Below are 20,609 nucleotides of genomic sequence, written 5' to 3'. Positions count from 1 at the left end.
TTCACTATGCTATATCTATATCATGTCTTATGTAAGTTAATAAACTAAACAGAATAATAGTAGTTATGAACATGTTAAAAACCCTATTTGTGTGGAACAAAAATATTATTTTTGTATGTGGGAAACTCTGTGTGTAAGTTAATGTACTGCATAAAAAGAGAATAATGATTAATATGAAAAAACACTATATCACTTAACAGACTGAATAAAATAACATTAATTAATAATAGAACAATAAAAAAAATATTTGTCTGTTCCATGACTAATTAATTTGTTAGAAATTCATTTCAAAACTTCCAATATCAGCACATTCCAGGTTAAATTTCAGCTTTTAAAACAAAAGTCTATAAATGATGTTCAGCCATAGACATTATCTAAAAAAAAGGCAACTATCAACAATATGTCTTATTCACTGACAGCCTGCCTAGACTTGGCAACCCCCTTTTGACAAATTAGTAACTGAACGGAACGAATGGCTGGAGCAGGTCTCTAAAGTGAGTAAATACATGTGCATTCCCGATGTTCGCGTATTGATGAGAAATACAGAAAAGCTCCATGTTCCTTGGACTGGGATCAAGGCTGTGGGTGAATCTCCTGTGGCTCATTTCTCCACCAGAATACTCTGTGGATCTCTCCGTGTTCACCGGTGTCAGAGGTAATGTATAGGACACGCTGGTCCAGATACAGACCTGGGCGAATGTCCCGTCCTCGTTGCACTCGGGGATGAAGATGGACTCCTGGGGCCTTTTGGCTTGCTCCAGAGCCTGGCTCCTCTCCACCCGGCACTTCGACTGGCCTGCATCTGAAACACACAGCTGGACTTACTCACGGCCTACAACTCTTATAGACGCCTTTCACATCAGAACGATATCTATATCACTAAAAACACTACAGTACACACACGCTTTGGTATGGCATGTATGAGGGGCTTAAAATGAGGATTTTTCTTTATTTCACAATTGAGCTCTTCCAACAAATAACCACATGACCAAAACATGCATCTCCACAACTGCAACTTTATAGGAGAGAGATAAAACTATTATTGTTGTTGTTGTTGTTGTTGTTGTTGTTATTATTATTATTATTATTATTATTATTATTTTCAATGCAAGTCAATATAAACAGAGTTTATTTTAGGTAATTTTGAAGAATTTATATTGGTCCATTCATTGAGATATGTTGACACAGTGTAAGAGACTAAAAATCATGCCTTCAAAAATGAAGAACTGCAAGTCTATATAAAGTACATATTTGTTTTTGATCATAAAAAAAAGAAAGAATAACTGATTTCTCCATAAATCGAAAAATAATTGGGATATGGTTATTTTTTGGAAAGGCTCAATTAGTAACTCAATTAGTGTTAACTTTAACAGGTGATTTTGATTTTAGTTGTAGTCTCTTGACTAAAATGTATAATAGTTTAAGACACATTTTAGGTTATTATTAGTTTTAGTCTAGTTTTTAGTCTAAATAATTTTAGTCCAATAAAAAGTGTGTATGTATTTTTGCTGTTTTGCTATTTAAGTTATTTGTATTATTTTGAGATTATTTACTGCTAATGTTTATTAAAATAATAGATTTTTAGTTTTGTTTTTGCATTTAAAATATGTTAACATTAAATTGTTTTAAAGCAAGTAACCTGTAAAGATGGTGGAACAAATAAAGCCAAGTCTCTGTAACGATACACTTCTACTACAGTACAAAATGTATACTAAGATTAATGGCTTTTAGGAGACTAGACTTGCATTACTTAACAAATGAATCAGCTGTGTGGGGCTCGGAGGAACCGGTCATAGGGACACTGTGTGGAGTGGCTGTGTTCCAATCACTGGCCAACAATATAATGTATTGTAAATAATTAACCATTTATTAGTCTTTGACATTTTTGTTTAAAGGTGTAATAAATGTCATCAGTTTTTTCTCCAAGTATTGATTTTTATTTAGTTCTCGTCTCGTTTTCGTCATGAAAAATAGGATTTTTTGTCATAGTTTTCGTTAACAAAATCAGGAAACACATACTACAAATTAGTAAATTAGTAAGTGTTTACAAGCAATCAAGTGAATAAATAAATAATTACATCTATTAAATGAAATTACAGACCAAATAAGCATGAAAGTCCAACTTTTACATTGGAAAAGTGTACCATGACCATCTAAAGTGCAAACATCTGATCATGTAGCAGTAACACATGCTGAATGGTGGGTCAATTTGGACAAATAAGCATCACTTAAACCCCGGATCAAAGGGCTGGATCACATGGAACTACTATAATGATGGACCATTTTTACTTCTCTGTTCATTTTTTTTAGTCATTACTCATGAATTAGTGCTCACATGTACTACAATAATACAGCTTTTTTGCTAGAACTGTCTAACTGGCTATACTGTCCATAAAAGGCTTTCTAATGGTATTTAAAGCATTGCTGTAAGGATTTAGAGACATACATTAACATTCTACTGAAGTTGTTGGTGTTACTGGCTTGGGCGGCTTGGGGATGCACGCCTTTATAAGTTGTGAGGTGTTATCTTGTGGGGTTGAACACTGTGGCCAGCATGCTCATGGCAAGGTGATGTAAGTGATCATTGGAATTCGGGTTGGTATATTGTTATTAGGTTAAAAAAAAAGGTGTAATTAGTAACATTACAAGGTGGTGATTAAGAAACACGTACGTACTACAAATGAGTAAATAAACAAGCAAGCAAATGAATAGTTAATTGAGTACATAGTTTAAATGAAATTACCGATCAAATAAACATGAAGGTCTAACTTTTACTTGGGAAAAGTGTACCATGACCATCCAAAGTGCAAAATGGTGGGTCAATCTGGACAAATAAGCAACACTTAAACCCAGGATCAAAGGGGTCTATTATCAATAGGATTAATTGGACAAATGTGGCTGCATTTATATCCAGTGTTTAATAATGCGTTGCCCATTATGTTTCTTGAGATTCTGAGAGTGAGGTTCTGACCACAATCTCAAATTCCTTCTGTCTTCGGTATCCACAGATCTTGCGCGTGAACAAGGTCTGTAAACACTTGCATGCATACCAGTGGGCATGAAATGAAAACCATGCCCTACTCTGGTAGTTAGCCTTAATTCTCCAGGGACCGTCTCTTCACTCTGATCTAACGCAAACATCTGGACATCTGTCTTGTAAAGTCTCAGCAGCTGATGTACATACAGCTTCCTTTACACTGACATAATCTTACCTACTACCTACTGCGATCTAGTGGCCAAAAAAAAACATATCCTCAATATATCCACTTAATGAAATCAAGGCACACGTGTCTCAAGCTTTTTATTTTAAGTGTCAAGTATCCAGTTTTTGTAATTCTATTCTTTGTTTAAGAAAATGTGCAAGCTGACCGCAGGTCTGCTTTAAGAAGTTTGACAAATAAAGAAATGGAGCTAGTTGTGTTCTTACAAGTGGTGTCAATCAATTAATTATAAAAAAATTATCCTATTAATCAAAACAATATTCTGTGATTAACTGTGATTAATCGCACTTATTCTTCTTAAGACACACGTTTTTATAGTGGATATTTAAGTGTTTAAATAAAATGTTTAAAAAGAAGAATGTAAGAAATGTAAAAAACAGTTATATTTATATTAGTGGTGTCAATTAAAATACTAGTATATACTTGTATGTATGAGGGTAGATAAAGCCAATGTGGGCCTCTGGAATAAAGAATGCATGAAAAATTGGATTGACTCAGCTTGGTTGTAAGGATTTCTGAATTAGAACTTAATTAGCTGTGTATTAAAGAACATTTTCACACCTGTAGTTGGTTTCTATGGTCCGGATCAATTGATGAGTTCGTTTATTTGGAGCATTTTCTCCCTAAGCATGGTTTGGTTTCACACAGGCATAAACCTAAGTGCGCCAAAACACTCACCAATAATGAAGCTGGAGCAAGAAAGTAAATATAGTGAGAAGATTCTGTTTTCCTGCTTGTACATCTGTGCAATGTGAAGCTGCTTTAACACTGGAACACTGAACATTTACCACTGTGCTTTTAAACACACTGTTTTCAATGGGACATGCAGCGCAGATGTCAGCAGTGATAGCTGCACATTACTGTGAGTGTAAACAGCATGGAGCAGCAGAGACAGTGCTTGTTCATAGCAGTATATTATCTGGAAAAATACAGCAGATTAAACAGTGCCTTATCAGCAGTTTAGCTCAATTAATAAGAAGTATAATTGATAACTGGGTCAGATCAAGACCAGATCTCATTCTCACCACGAGCGAACCACTTCAGAAAAAAAATCTGCGTGTTGGGTGGGGGTGAAGCAGATTGCGGCAGAAGTTAATTGCATAAGATTCCAAAGAAATGTGTGCATTAACACTTTAACGTTAACAGCCCTAGTTCTTACCTTTCAGCTCCAGCTCTTTACCCTCTGTGGATAGCGTCGGAGCAGGAAGTATTGGAGGCTGATCTATCCGGACCCAGTTTTTACCTGAAATGCAATGAAAAGCATAAGAATATGCAGTCCTACTTTTAGTAGACTGTTTAAACAACAGCCTTATTATTCATTTATCAATCTTAGGACTTATTAATTATAATCTATTTTACGTTATATGGTAACTGCTGGGGACATGTATATTACATTTATTTACTTTAATTTTAAATTTTCAGATTAATATATTAAACCAAATTATCTAAAAATATCTAGACATATTTAACACTGGATTTGATTTTTAGGAAAAATAACCATTTTTAATATTTTAATTTTAACATTAATATTAACAACATGAAACATTTGACCTAAATTGATCACTAGACACATTTTTTCACCTATTTTCCACTGAATTTGACACTTTTCCAATAATCTAAGTAAATGCATAGTCCACTGTATTTTATGCTGCTCTTCAAAGACAAATCAATTACAAAATACTGTTATTTAAAAATACATTATAACAATTTGATTAATCCCAGCAGACATACCAACAAATAAAATACATATAGCTTGCAAGATTATGTAACCTATTTAGCATACCTCAGCTCTGTGACTATGCATCCATAAAAATACAATTAAAAATATGTATAATTTTTTTAAACAAGATGTGTGTATATATATACATACATACATATATATATATATATATATATATATATATATATATATATATATATATATATATATATATATATATAGTGCACATGACTCGCACGTCTTTCACACTCAGAACAACATAAGCACTGTGATCACCCACCTCTGCATCGGCCCCTGTGGGCTAACGTGAGAGTGCGGTCCTTGCACTTTGCCCTCTGCAGGTCACAGCTGGTTTCGTAACTGCGTCCATCTGAGCCGCACACTGGCTTCCCGTGAGTCTTAGTGCAGATGACCCCACACTGGCTCTCTCTGTCCCCGATCAGCCACTGCACATTAACAGCACAGTCAGTCAGACACAGTTAGATACATACATTTATACACTATCGGCCCTATTTTACCCATCTATAGCGCACCGGTCAATTTCAGATCATGCAGCCGGATTTAGGGTGTGTATGAGTGTCTTCGGTAAAAAAAAAAAAAAGCCTTGTGAGGCTCGAAACGTGCAACGGGCATGTACTAATTCTCTTAATTAATCATGGGTGTGTTTAATGTGAAATAAACCAATCAGTGTGCCAGTTGTCATTCCCTTAAAGAGGCAGGTGAGCTCTGACTTTGGCGCATTCGTATCTTAACAGCACAGCGCTTTCGTGCTGTTTGGGTTCATTTAAGAGAACAGCAAAATTATTTTATTCTTTATTCAGTTTTAGTCAGTATTGTTGAGTTTAAAGTTGAGTTTTACAGAGATGTGGTGAGCTGTGGTGCAGTGGAACTATGATAGTGCTCCATTTATTACTTTTTGGATGAGTTGGGTGTATGGTAGGGTAGTGATCATTTAACATTCTGATATTACTAAAACTCTTGTCGCTGAATGCAATCAATTCCTTACAGCAATGCTCCAAAATCTAGTAGGAAACCTTTCTCCCTGGGCAGTAGAGACAGTTACTCCAATAAAAGCAGGATAAACTTGTTTTATTATCCATAATTTTAGAAAAAAAAATACAGTAAATGAGCAGATGTCCCAATGCTTCTCTCCATATAGTGTATTTAATAATATACATATCTTTTTATATCTTATTGGGCAGCATGCAAAGCGAATACAACCACATTCATTATTTGTTTTGGTCACAAATAATGAAATTTAGTCTCAGTGTTTAACCAATTCATACAGTGAACACACACACAGTGACATATAGTAAGCACACATGCCTGGAGTGGTGGGCATGACCCAACAATGTCAAAACTGTGTTTTTAAAACAGCAAAAATGTTATCTACAGTTAGTAACAAATAAACACAACGAGATCACTGCAGAACATGCTTTTATGTCTCTGGCAGATATGCAGTACCAATAATCAAAATAGTCAAAACTTGTTTTGTCTTTCTTTTACTTTTTATTTTTTATCATTTTATACTTCGTAGATTCATATTAAAGACATTGAAACTATGATGGAACGCATATGCAATTATGATGTAAACAAAAAGGGTTAAACAAAAGACAAAATATGTTTTATTCTTTACATTTTTCAAAATAGAACCTTTTTTTACCCACTCTTAGTTGATTCTCTCAGTCTGCTTCATGAGGAAGTACCTGGAATGGTTCTGCAACAGTTTTAAAGGGGTTCTAGAGCTGCTATACACTTCTAAACCACTTTTTCTTCACTCTGAGCTCCAACTCATCCCAAACAACCTGGGTTGGTTTTTTTTAAGTCAGGTGTTTGTGAGGTCAAACCCTTGTTTTTTCTAACACCTAACTGCATACAGTATGTGTTCCTTCATAGGTTTTAAGTGGAGCTTAAGTGGAGCTGCTCGGCCATGGAAGCCCATTTCATGAAGCTTTCTACCCTCTACTATTTTTGAGGAGGCCAATCTGAAGACCATATGAAGTTATGGAGCGAAAGACCAGAGAATTGCTTTAATTTCCAGTCACTTTCACTATGTTATAATATCACTGACAGTTGGCTGTGGAATATTTAGTAGTGAGGAAATTTCACGACTGGACTTGTTGCACAGGTGCTGCATCCTATCACACCTGTACCATGCTGGAGTTCACTAAGTTCCTGAGAGTGGTCTATAATTTTACCAAAGATTATAGATACAATCTGCATGACTAGCTGCTTGGTTTTATTATAAATCTTTGGCCATGGAATATATACATTTAGACATGTATACTTTTATTCCATTCGTGAATGTGGTAATATCATGAACAGACCTTTTATGCTGCAGGTTTGAAAATTGAAATAACAAAGCACGAGGTAGTCCAGCTTTAAAAGTCCTTAATGAGTTACGCAGCTTTAAAAGATTTCCAGTAGCAGAAAAATCCCTCCCATCCGTGCAAACCTCCATTTAGATGAATCATGGGTCTGGGAAATGCTGAAGCGAAATGATGTATAGTATTATTATGAGTGATGTATTGAGAGTTATCAAAACATAACAGACGATTTACTAGACAGTCAAGCAGTTCTATTGACTTCAGCCTCCGACAGACAGGCGAGCTCATGCGTTTCACTGATTCACACAGTTCCTTCAACGCTCTCCAACTCCAGATGAGCCATCAGCAGATAAAAGGCTGCAAATCCTCCGACAGGCATTAATAACAGCACTTTACTCTCCTCCAGATTAGACTACAGCTAGGCTATTGTTTCTGGTAGGCTTGTTGTTCTGACAGCAGTGACCACACAGTGCTTTATTCAATAACACTTTCTGAAAATGTCATGTCTATAAGACCCTATGAGCGCATTCAGAACACATTATAATGCATTCATAAGGTATAATAACCATGCAAGTAAATATAATAATGTGTAACAAATTATAATCATTTAATCATAATGCATCATAAGCTGTATATGTGTTATATGTCAATACCTATTTACAGTGGTGTTCCTGATTTCCTGATTTTTTGCATGTTTGTGACACTTAAATCAATTTAAATATTAGTCAAATACAACACATGTAAACACAAAACACTATTTTTAAATAAAGGTGTTTATTATTAAGGGAGAAAAAAAATCCAAACCTACATGGCCCTGTGTGAAAAAGTGATTGCCCCCTTGTTAAAACATACCGTCACTATGGTCTCTGACACATGCGTACACTGTCCCTAGCCACACCCAGTCCTGATTATTGCCACACCTGTTCTCAATCAAGACATCACTTAAATAGGACCTGCCTGACAAAGTGAAAGATCTCCACCAAAAGATCCTTAAAAGCTACACTTCAAGCCGAGATTCCGGAACAATTGAGAAAGAAGGTAACTAAGATCTATCAGTCTGGAAAGGGTTATAAACCCATTTTCCAAGCTTTGAGAATCCAGCGAACCACACTGAGAGCCACTGTCCACAAGTGGCGAAGACATGGACCAGTGGTGAACCTTCCCAGGAGTGGCCGGCCGCCTAAAAATTACAGCAAGAGCGCAGCGACGACTCATCCAAGAGGTCAAAAAAGACCCCACAACAACATCCAAAGAACTGCAGGCTTCACTTGCCTCAGTTAAAGTCAGTGTTCATGCCACCACCATCAGAAACAGACTGGGCAAAAATGGCCTACATGGCCATGAGTTCCTAGACGAAAATCACTGCTGAGCAAAAAGAACATTAAAGCTCATCTCAACTTTACCAGAACACATCTTGATGTTCCCCTAGACTTTTGGGAAAAAAAATACTCAGTGGACAGATGAAACAAAAGCTAATCGTTTTGGAAGGTGTGCCTCCCATCACATCTGGCATAAAAGTAACACCGCATTTCAGAAAAAGAACATTATACCTACAGAAAACCATGGTGGTGGTAGTGTGATGGTCTGGGGCTGTTTTGCTGCTTCAGGACTTGGAAGACTTGCTTTGATAAATGGAACCATGCATTCTGCTGAATTCATTAGCTGACAGTGTCTTTACAATATCTGAATATTAAGAAAATATTGGAAGTACTGGTTTAAATCTTATGATGCATTATGGTCATCATTTATAATGCATAGTAAACATGGCTTTAAGATGTTATGCCTGTGTTCATAGAGTCTTACAAGAAAATGATTGCTTTATTTTTACTTTTCCACTCTCCTGTAGTCACCTTAAAGCTCCATGTCCAAAAAATTCAGTGTGAAACTCAATCACATCAACTTTGAATGGCACAGTGGGGAGAGAGAGAGAGAGAGAGAGAGAGAGACAAAGCACGAGAGAGGGAGAGACAGAGAGAGAGAGAGAGAGAGAGAGAGAAAGAAAGAGCGAGAGAGGCCAGCACAGGAAGGTGCTTGTGAGCCAACTTAGCACCACACTAATTTGCTTTGGATTGCCGTCCAGCAGGAGTCAAATATAACGATGGACTCCCAGCCCAGCAGGTATATTACATTAAGACTGACTATTTCTCACAAGAACTCTCTCTCACACACACACACACAAACACACACACTCCTCTGGCAAACAGACGGGAGTGTTGCTTAGTTACTGATCCTCCCTATTTGAAAGCAAATCAGTAAGTAAAAGATATGCCAGACTGCTTCAGCCAATTTGAAGTATCATCAAAACAGGATTTATGGGCGGTAATAAAGCTGACCCAGTCCTGTCCTCCTGCAACAGCACTGATCCAAAATCAGAGCTGCAGTGACAAAACCTCTTATCTCTTAAATGTCATAGTACAAAACATACAATTTTAATTTTAAATTAATAATTTTATGAAAAAAAGTGAATTTTTGAGGCATTTGTGAAATGCAGAGCCATGTGCTCACAGTATATTGAGGCATAGAAGGGGAACTCGAGAAACTTGAGGGATGAATGGCGTTCTGGACGGCTCTTGCCTATGTCTGCAGTGATGTATTGTACAAGAAACCCTGGGACCTATCATACACCTTGCGCAGGGCGTGTTGCAATGCTCATTGCTATCTTACACCCCGTAAACAATCTATTGTCACGCCTTATGTTTAGGATTAAATCTACACTGGTGGGTGGTGGTCTGGAAGTGAGGTGTGCTCTGGTAAATTTTTGGCATGTTTCTGTTTTAGCAGCGGAAAACACAGGAGCTCCACTGACTGAAATAAACATAGACAATAGACAGTCGTCAGAGTTAATTTCTATATGTGCACCATGCGTGCTGCACACGTCCGGCTGCAGAGTGCAAACCTGACTTTTAATTTAATAATAAACAGAATAAAGGATGAAATAACATTGCTGTTCCCTTAAATGAGCTGCTGGCATACCTTCAAAGCATGAATGCACAGGTCAGTTTTCTCTGCTGAGACACGCAAAAGTGCTGCGCTGTTAAGATAAGAACACGCCAAAGTCAGAGCGCACCTGGCTCTTAAAGGTAATGGCAAGTGACACATAGGACTGCTGTTTTTCTGTGTTTTTTTTAGAGATTGAGGACTAATCGACTAATTGAAAAAATTATCAGATTAGTCGACTACCAAAATAATCATTAGATGCAGCCCTAGTGACACACTGGTTTACTTCATGTTTACCTAAAACACACTCATTATTAATTAATTATTAATTAATTATTTAATTAATTATTATTATTTATTATTTATTTATTAATTAAGATAATTAGTACATGCATTTTGGGCATTTCAAGCGGTGCAATGTGTATTTTTTTGCACCCTGATGATCCCAAAGACACATCTGGAGCTAAATCATCTTCAGCGATTAATCAGACGATCAGGTCTAAGTATGAATGCCTTGTGGCGAGCAATTCAAACTTGCCTTTGCGTTGGTGTGATGTTTTGGGGAACCATCATTTACCACAATCAGTCACCTCTAGTAGTGAGAATAATGACACTAACAGCTCAGTGATATGTGCAGGACATCCTGCAGCCACTTGTGTTGCTTCTTACGGCAGGGCTCCAAACTGGCACTTTTCAGCAGGATAATGCCCATCCACACACTGCAAGGGTTTTTGGCCTTAGCATTAATAGTACCAGCTTCGTCAACTGAGGGCCCAGGATCTAAAGTCCCAGTTGTAACATCATATAAAGCTCTGGAAAAAATAGGAGACCACTGAAAACACTGAAAATAAAATCAAAACCCTCTGGAATATAATCAAGAGGAAGATGGACGATCACAAGCCATCAAACCAAGCTGAACTGCTTGAATTTTTTGCACCAGCGGTGTCATACAGTTATCCAAAAGCAGTGTGTACGACTGGTGGAGGAGAACATGCCAAGATGCATGATGATTAAAAACCAGGGTTATTCCACCAAATATCGATTTCTCATTTTCTGCAAATAAATGCTCTAAATGAAATTTTTTGGGGGGAATTTGGGAGAAATTATGTCTGTAGTTTATAGAATAAAACAACAAAGTTCATTTTACTCAAACATATACCTATAAATAGCAAAATCAGAGAAACTGATTCAGAAACTGAAGTGGTCTCTTAATTTTTTCCAGAGCTGGATATCCAAGGTAGAGGCAGCCAAACTAGGTACTAAAGCCTCCTGTCAACTGTATTGGGATCCCCATTAAATAAATTATTTATTTATTAGTTTCTGTTCTTCTGTGTGTGGGGCCTTATGTGTTTTGTTGTGCTGTGTTGCTCCAGCCTACGTAGCTGGTACCTCCCCCGTAACCTAGGGTATGGGGAGGGGCCATGCAGATGGGTGCTGTTTAGGGCACTCACCGTAAAGTAAGTGAGTAGTGAGTTTAGTCACTTGGTTCTGTGGGTAGCCTATTTGATAGGTTGGTTTAGCTCTTCTAGTCTTGTTAAAGACTGTAAGTGAGTGCAAGCCTGTAAAATAAAAGAGCTAATGAGCATTCATCATGAGTCTCACGGGTCTTCCGGGTCTTCAGTATGAAATGGCAGTTATAAAGTTATACTGTAGTACTATGCAGTTATGAGATGCTGTGTGAGAGCCAGGTCTAGTTCAGCCACTGGAGTTAGAATCACATAAAATGCAACAACTGCAATGACTGCATTTAAAATATCAAGTTCATTTATAGCACGGTCCTCTCCACAAACACTGGCTGATTGTCCTGCCTCTAGAGTGAGCCCTAATTCCCGCAAAAGAAAGAACTTCATCCTTATATGGCTTTTTTTCAGTCAGAATAATAAAAATAAAAAAATCATGATAAAAGCAAATGTGGTAAATGTGGTAATGGATATTAAAGCCATCTCTTGGTGAACTGGGAGCGTTCTGTTGAAAGCAGACAAAATAAAACTGAGTTACGGCTCCTGCGGCAGTGGACGGAGGGAAGCACTGCCCGTAATTTCACTCTTAATTTTTTATATCCTCTTACTGGCTTTAGTTAAGAACAGATAAATTAAAAACGTAATGCTAAAGCGACCGAAAGCCTCGTCCGAGGCCAGCCAAACTACTTTAGCGAAAGTCTGCCCGGCCTAAACGCTAGGCTGTAAAGGCAGCATCTGAAGCAAGCTGTTTTAAAAGGTGAGCGAGAACAGTGCTTGCTTTCATCTAGCGGGTGATGACTGCTCCTGTTGGTGTGCGAAGCGAGAGAAAGAGAAAGCAGTGGCGCCTCGCATCAACACAGAGTCGTAAGGCCCCATGGGACCTACAGCTGTCTCTGGTTTACCACAAGTACCAGGTAATTATTACGGACAACATACAGTGGCGTGAAAAAGGATTTGCCTCATTAGAGATTTCTTTTGTTTTTGCATTTATGTTATATTTGTGATATGTACATTTTTCTGATTATCAAAAAAACTTTAATATCAGACAAAGATAACCTGAGTACATATAAAAAGCACCATCCAAAAAAAAGTATCATCATCTAAATTAAGGGTATTAAAAAGAGTAAATTCTGCTTTTGTTGGAGTAACTGTCTCTAATCTCCAAGTAGAGTCCTGCTAAAAAGTATCAAAAAAGTATCCAACCCAATCTCTTTCCCTTTGTGAAAAAGTGCTTGTCCCCCACAAATCAACTGCGATAATCACACCTTTTAGAAAGCTGAGTTCAATTTCAATACTAACCCCAACCAGGCCTGATTACCACCAGACCTGTAACATCAAGAAATCACTTAAATAAATCCTATTAGAACATGAAGCAGCTAAAAGATCTCAAAAAGCAGCACATTATACCACAATCTGAAGAAATTCAAAAACAGATGTGAATCTATTAGTTTGTAAAAAAGGTTAGAAAGTAATTCCTAAGGTTTTCTTGGGACTCTAGTGGACCACAGTGAGAGCTATTATTCACAAAAACACTGGAACACTGGTGAACCTTCCCAGGAGTGGCCGACCAGCTGACCGAAATTATTCCAAAAGGGCATGAACAACTCATCCAGAAGGTCACAAAAGAACCCAGAACAACATTTAAAGAACTGCAGGCCTCACTTGCCTCAGTTATGGTCAGTGTTTATGATTTAATAATAATAAAGAGACTGGGCGAAAATGGTATCGATGGGAGAGTTTCAAGGCAAAAAAAAACACTGCTGACCAAAAAGAACACAATGGTTTATCTTACATTTGCCAAAAAAAACTTGATCTTGATCATCCCCAGGACTTTGGGTGAATATTCGTTGGACTGACATGACAAAAGTGGAAGGTTTGCTTTTCGTTACATCTTAAGAGAATCCCTTATTACAGCAGCAATATGTGGACATTGTTCTCTTGAAATAGCGCACCGGAGTTTGCTTTAAAAAAAGGTAGGGCCACTGGTTGCAGGATCTTATTAACATTTATTGTTCCTGTAACAAAAACCAAACATGATATGGCACTGCACAAAATTGTATCTCACAGAACAATACCAGGGCTGTTTGATGCAGGACAGGTGACCATGGTGTCTCCACACATGGATTTGTCATTCTAAAAAAAGATAAAAGCAGGACTCGTGACTGAAGATGACCCACTGCCATTCTGAGTCACTCTAAGAACGTCTGGCATGAATAACCACCAAGGTTTACTCCTGTCAGTTATTTCTTTCTGGGTCCAACTTGTTTGTTTGGTGATAAGTGTATTTGGTCAATATGTCTATAATTTGGTTAATATGTGCAGTCAACACTCTTTAAACATCTCTCAACCAATCCCATTTCATGGTTGGAACAAACTCTGTTATCATTTGACTTAATCTGCTATTGTTGTGTAATGTGACAAATGATTACAGTAGAAAATCAAAAATTGTATTGTTATTGATAATATTGTCACTGATAATAAAAAGAACCTTCTTAACTTCCAATGCAAATTTTATTCCAAGTAATTTTAGAGCATGTCTAGATAGATAGATAGATAGAGATAGATAGATAGATACTTTATTGATCCCCGGGGGGAAATTCTTGGCATCCAGCAGCAGGTTACACAATACACAAAGTTAAAAAGATAAAATATAAAATATAAAGATACATATAAATACAATCAAATAAGAAATAGAATATACAGTGTAAATGTACAGTCTTCGTGTGTGTGTGTGTAATGGGGATGGAGAATGGAGGTAGTGCAGTTGAACACAATAGACAGTGAACACCAGCTGATGTGCATAAAGTGAGGATAACTGATGTCAGCCAAACAGAAAGTGCAAATACAGTTATATAATACTTTAAATTAAGCAGTGCAAAAGATACGTAAACAGTGCAAAAGATACGTAAACAGTAGATGAATTAACTAGTGAATGAACTACTAGTGCAAAATATGGTAGAACTATAAAAAGTGTTCTAGGCATCAGCAAGTCTGAGAGTGTGTCCATAGCTGGGGGTGTGTCCATGGTGTGGCCAGAGTGGCCGGAATGAAAAAGTTTCACAGAGTCTTTAGTTTGCTGTGCTGAGAGGAGTTGAACAGTCTTATGGCCTGAGGAACAAAAGACTTTCGGAGTCTGTCTGTGGAGCAGGACTGAGACAGCAGTCTGTCGCTGAATGAGCTCCTCTGCCTGGTGATGGTGCTGTGCAGAGGGTGGTGAACATTGTCCATGATGTTCAGCAGCTTGCTGAGGGCTCTATAAAGTATATATATATATGTCTATAAAGGTTTTTGTGGATGTCGGTGTTTTTTTACTGCACTTTTCAGTGGAACTAATGTTATGGCTCATCAACAGTACACATTATATCATATATAGAATTCAGTTATTATTTCACACTCACTATATAGTCAGTAACTTTGTCTCTGAAGGTGCACAGTATGAACTGGCTGTATATTGTCAATGTTTTGAAAAGGTTCACAGTCAGGGACACAAGCTGTGTTCTAATCTTTACCAGATAACCCTGTTTATCTCTGAACTTCCACAAACCGAGATACAAATTACAAACAGGCATGGCCCAAATGAAAACATCTGATAAACACAAACTGTAATTAACATTCTAGAAATCCAGATAAGCTGCCATTCTCAGAGGCACCTGAAACCAGCGCTGGCCGAAGCTGCACCTCTGTTTATTATTCCAGGCAAGAAACGGGCAAATAAGGCTTTCCGCTCTCATTTTTCAACACAGTATATCAGAATAAAACCACTTCAGTAGTCCATATTTCTAAATGTCCCTACTTTTTACTACATTTGTCTCGGATATTTTAACACTGTGCTCCTCTTGTGATGTCTGTGGCAGTTAAAAAAAAAAAAAAAAGGCGTATATTATCATTTTATACCATTTTATGCAGCTTAACATACATATACAGTATTTTAGTATTATGAACAGTATGGAATGTGAAATATACATTTGAGTGAATTCTACAATTTAAAATAAACAATATGCAGTTCTATTAGAACTATATACTAAAAGTATAAGATTCTTGAGGAACTTCTGGGGGCTCTTCAGTATTAAATCTGCTTTAAAATCCTCCAAGAAAAGGTTTTTAATAAAAAAAAGTGTTTCTTAAAGCATCTTTAGGGGTTCCTCCACAGTTTCAATCAGTAATTAGTAAACAGTTACACTGGTAACAAAGAACTCTATATATCATCTTTATATATTAACCATTGTCCATATCAAAGCTCTCAAAGTATGAGCATCAGCATCAGCCAATAAAAAAACGATATGGGTCGAAAATCTACTGCAGAGTATAGCTCCAGCCCTAAGCCAATAGATCTGATTTAGGTTACCAAATGTTTTGAGAGCATTTGAGAATTAGAGCTCTGTGTGTTGGAACATGATCTCCAGAACCAAAATTTGGTCACCCCTGATTTACAGGAATTAACAAGGTAAAGGAGTCACATATATTGAATATTGATTATGCAGGTATTAAGTTTGGCTGCCCCCAAGCGGAAGCTAAGATTGGGATTGGTTCTGCCACTGAGAATGACGACCCCAAGCTAAAACTTATATTTTGACTGGTTCTGCCAATAAGACTGACCACCCCCAAACTGAAAATAAGATTGTTATTGGTTCTTCCACTGAGAATGACGTCCCCAATCTAAAACTTATATTTTGACTGGTTCTGCCAATAAGACTGACCACCCCCAAACTGAAACTAAGATTGTTATTGGTCCTTCCACTGAGAATGAATTCCCCCAAGCTAAAACTTATATTTTCATTGGTTCTGCCAATAAGATTGACCACCCCCAAACTGAAACTAAGATTGTTATTGGTTCTGCCATTTGAGATTGGATAACAAACCTACAGTGTTACGTTAGTTGTCTGTAACACTTAAAAAGATACCTATATATATATTTTTTTTTTCTACAGTGTATTCTGGAGATCTTCCATCCTGCAGAAAAGTGATTGTCAGCTTAATTGCCATTGGTCGATATTTGTGCACATGAGGCTAATATTTAATAAATGCCTTAAGGCATCAATCTGGGAAGAAATGTGAGTTTTGATGTTGTGGAGCTCTGTTAGGGCACCATTTTAAATTTATTATTGCATTTTACCGACAGACAGCAGAGGAGATATTCTCAGAAAAAAACGCGAAACTTTGGTCTGATGACGTGAACGCTTCTAAAAGTGTGAGAAATGAACTCTTAACACACCTTCAGATCCTTTTCTACACAGAGCTTTTGGACACAAGCTAAATGAACAAAAATTCTCATTAGCCTAAACAGAGAGTGAACAGCTTCATTTCAGCTTGGACTCGATTCTAACAACCAGTAAGTAAATCCATTTGACAGGCTTTTGTGATGAGCAGTGAAGCTTATATCTGACAGTGTCTGATTTAGATAACCAATGGCTTTGGGAGCATTTAAGAATTTGGGCTTGGTGTGGTTTTCTGTAATTAACAAGGTAAAGGATTCTCTTATAATGATTATGCAGGTATTAAGTTTGACTGCTCCCAAACGAAAGCTTATATTATGATTGGCTTTGGCACTATGCTTGACCACCCCCAAGCTGAAATAAGATTTTCATTGGTTCTGCCACCAAATTTGACCAACCCAAGCTGAAGTAAGCTTATTAATTGGTTCTGCCCCTAAGCTAAAATTGATTATGATTGTTTTTTTCACTGGTTTTAATCAAGGCCAAGCTGAAGTAAGATTTTCATTTGTTTTGCCACCAAGTTTGATCACCCCCAAGCTAAAATTGAGATTATGATTGGTTTTGCCATTGGTTTAGAGCACATCCAAGATGAAATTAGGTTTTCATTGGTTTTGCCACCAAATTTTATCACCCCTAAGCTGAAGTAAGATTTCCATTGGTTCTGCCACCAAGTTCAATCAACCCTAAGCTAAAATTGATTGATTATGATTGGTTTTGCCATTGGTTTTGATCACATCCAAGTTGAAATAAGATTTCCATTGGTTCTGCCACCAAGTTCAATCAACCCTAAGCTAAAATTGATTGATTATGATTGGTTTTGCCATTGGTTTTGATCACATCCAAGTTGAAATAAGATTTTCATTGGTTCTGCCACCAAGTTTAACCACCCCCAAGCTAAAATAAGATTTTCATTGATTTTGCCACCATGTTTGACCACCCCAAGCTAAAATTGAGATTATGATTGGTTTTGCCCTTGGTTTTGATTACATCCAAGCTTAAAATAAGATTTTAATTGGTTCTGCCATTGTGCTTGACCACTCCCACTCTGAAAATATGATTTTGATTGGTTTGGCTACTAAGTGTTGGTTATCGCACCACTGCTTAAAAAAAAGAGGCAGGTCAAATACCCCCTATACAGCTTTTTGTGACAATCACAACCACAACTACACATTCCAACATGGATCGCATTTGGGTTTCTATTGAAGTCTGAAGATTCAGACTAGGAGGAGCCTAAAATATAACGGCTGAGACAGATCGTTTCCAGACATTAAATATGTTCCTCCTTTAAAGTTAAAAACAAAAACCCAATTTAGAGCTTCTGCGGTGTAATGTGTCTATAACAATCATAAAGAGAAATCCAATACAACACCACTGAACGCCCATTCACCCCAACTGTAGGGTTTTTCTCAGAAAAAAACACTCATTCATAACATAAAAAGTAATGTATCAGAGTTAGAGCAAAGAAAGACAATAATGGAATACCCAATCTTTGTTTTAAACTAAACGAACAGCAGGCTACACATGAATGCCTCAATATTAGTTCAGCATTTAAACTTTTAAGCGCTGGCTTAAAATCCACTGGCAGAGCATTCAAAGCTGCAGATATGAGGGGAGAGTAAAACTTCTAACACAGATGCTTATTTAATCTTGGCAAGGGAGCCATCATGGGTGTGTATGTGTGTGTGTGTGGTAGCTACATGGTGCCAGAGCTGCTCTCTCTGTAACGTGTGAAGCACTCATTCATTACCTTTAGATGGAACAACAACGAAAATAACAGTGGCAAAGAAAAGCCTTCTGATTGGCTTGCAAATGATTATCAGGTGAAAGTGTATCTGGCAACCTGAAAAAGAAGTTTTTAAAAAATAAAATTAAGAAAGTCAAGTGAGTGCTTGACTTTTAAACGTGGGCCTTTTAAACATACACCGATGAGCCATAACATTAAAACCACCTGCCTAATATTGTGTAGGTACTCAGAGTGCTGCCAAAACAGCTTTAAACCCCCTTAGACATGAACTTGCCAGCAGAATTTACTTTATCAGTTCCAGTTTGTGCTGGAAGAGCCTCTATGTGGGTCACAGCAAATGTTTACTGTATGTTTTAATGAGCCTTGGGTGCTAATGACCTTGTCAACAGTTTTGGTAGGCAATGACCAGCTCAAACACCCTACATTTTGAAGACTGGTCTAGTTTTGGCCCAGTTGGCTAGCTATCACAATTTGGCCCTGGTCAAAGTAACGGTATATCAGATTTATACACATGCCCAATGCCTAATGTACATCCAACTCTGTGACAGTTGGTGTTAAAATAAAGGTAATCAATAAGAATCAAGTTTTGAGTCATTGTTAGTCCTAACAAAAAGTTTACTTCAGATAATTATGCTTACTCCACCAGTCAGCAGTCTAAGCCCTAATTAACAATGTAACAGATCAAATTTAAGAATTTTAAATGTGATTATGCTAAAAAGACACCAGCAGATATCATGACTCTCCAAAACATCACTGATTGACCTTAAAACTTCACACTAGACCTCAAGCAGCTTGGACTGTGTGTCTCTCCTCTCTTCCTCCAGACTCTGATGACCCTTGATTTCCAAATTAAATGTAAAATTTACTGATGGAGAGCCATGTCATCTGCTGGTGTTGATCCACTGTGGTATACAGTATCAAGTCTAAAGTCAGTGCAGTTTTGTTTTCCTACAAAATCTTACAGTACTTCATGCTTCCCTCTGCTGATAACTATCATGGAGGTGTGGATTTCATTTTCCAGCAGGACTTGGCACACTGCCCACACTGCCAAAAGTACCAATTTGTCTCATATGTAATACTGAAATTTTCTGAGACACTGATTTTTGGGTTTTCATTGGCTGTAAGTCATATTCATCAACAATAAAAGAAATAAACACTTAAAATAGATCACTCTGTGTGTAATACATCTATAGAATATATCGTCGCTGTCCAATGAAAAACACTTATCTCCAAAACAGCAACTTTACAGTAGAGAGAAAAAACCTTGTACACTTTCAATTTCAGGTCATTTTGAATACTTTCTATTGGTCCGTTCATCAATAAATTTTGGCACAGTGTAAGGGACTGTGCCACATAATTTGTCTGTTCAAATTATGTAGTAAACTAAAAATCGACAAAAATGGAGATAAGTGTTTTTCATAGGACAGCGACAATTTGAGTTTCACATTTTGAACTGAATTACTGAAATAAAGTAACATTTTAATTATATTTGACCATGACCAAAGGTAAAATTACCAGAAGTAGAATTTTTTTTTTTTTTTTTTTTTTTCGTGTAAATATTGCTTTTAGATAATATGAGTTTTATTTCCAATATCAGACAGCCAACTATTGACTATTGTCAACTATTTAAATGTTGGTAAAATGACATAATACATAATATAAAAAGGAAAACCTGTTTTTTCTAATAGTAAGCGTGATCTCATAAGATTATTTTAGTTCTTATGAATGGCGACTTGGGAATTCCCTTCCCAGATACTGCAGGCTTCCCAGGCTTACAGCTCGAGCAGAGACAGGCAGTCTAAGCGTGTTAGAACTGCAGATTAGGTCATTACACCCTCATACCCCATCAGAGGCAATGCCATGTCCCTGATTCATCAAGGAAATGATAGAGAGCATAATGAGGATTATTGAACAAATAAAATTAGAGCTAAGAGGAAATCTGCTTATAAAATTTCCTTTCTACTAACTCTAATACCCAACCTGGCTG

At 37.1% G+C, this 20,609-nt stretch overlaps 1 protein-coding gene across 6 annotated transcripts in view; it reads right to left on the bottom strand.

Moving 5' to 3' along the window:
- The window catches only part of smoc1 (SPARC related modular calcium binding 1), a 93,655-nt gene that overhangs the window by 53,352 nt on the left and 19,694 nt on the right, over positions 1–20,609 (bottom strand). For all 6 annotated transcript variants that reach the window (XM_049463652.1, XM_049463651.1, XM_049463653.1 and 3 more), the window contains exons 2-4: positions 5,222–5,387; positions 4,381–4,464; positions 690–802 (exon numbers count right to left, since the gene is read on the bottom strand). In XM_049463652.1, coding sequence (XP_049319609.1) covers positions 690–802; positions 4,381–4,464; positions 5,222–5,387 — 363 coding nt within the window. The remainder of the gene's footprint in view (positions 1–689; positions 803–4,380; positions 4,465–5,221; positions 5,388–20,609) is intronic.

The sequence above is a fragment of the Astyanax mexicanus genome, chromosome 14 (genome assembly GCF_023375975.1).
Source record: "Astyanax mexicanus isolate ESR-SI-001 chromosome 14, AstMex3_surface, whole genome shotgun sequence".
Classification (NCBI taxonomy): Eukaryota; Metazoa; Chordata; class Actinopteri; order Characiformes; family Acestrorhamphidae; genus Astyanax; species Astyanax mexicanus.
Note: the sequence above shows the minus strand (reverse complement) of the source record. Positions and strands in the feature narration are given on the sequence as shown.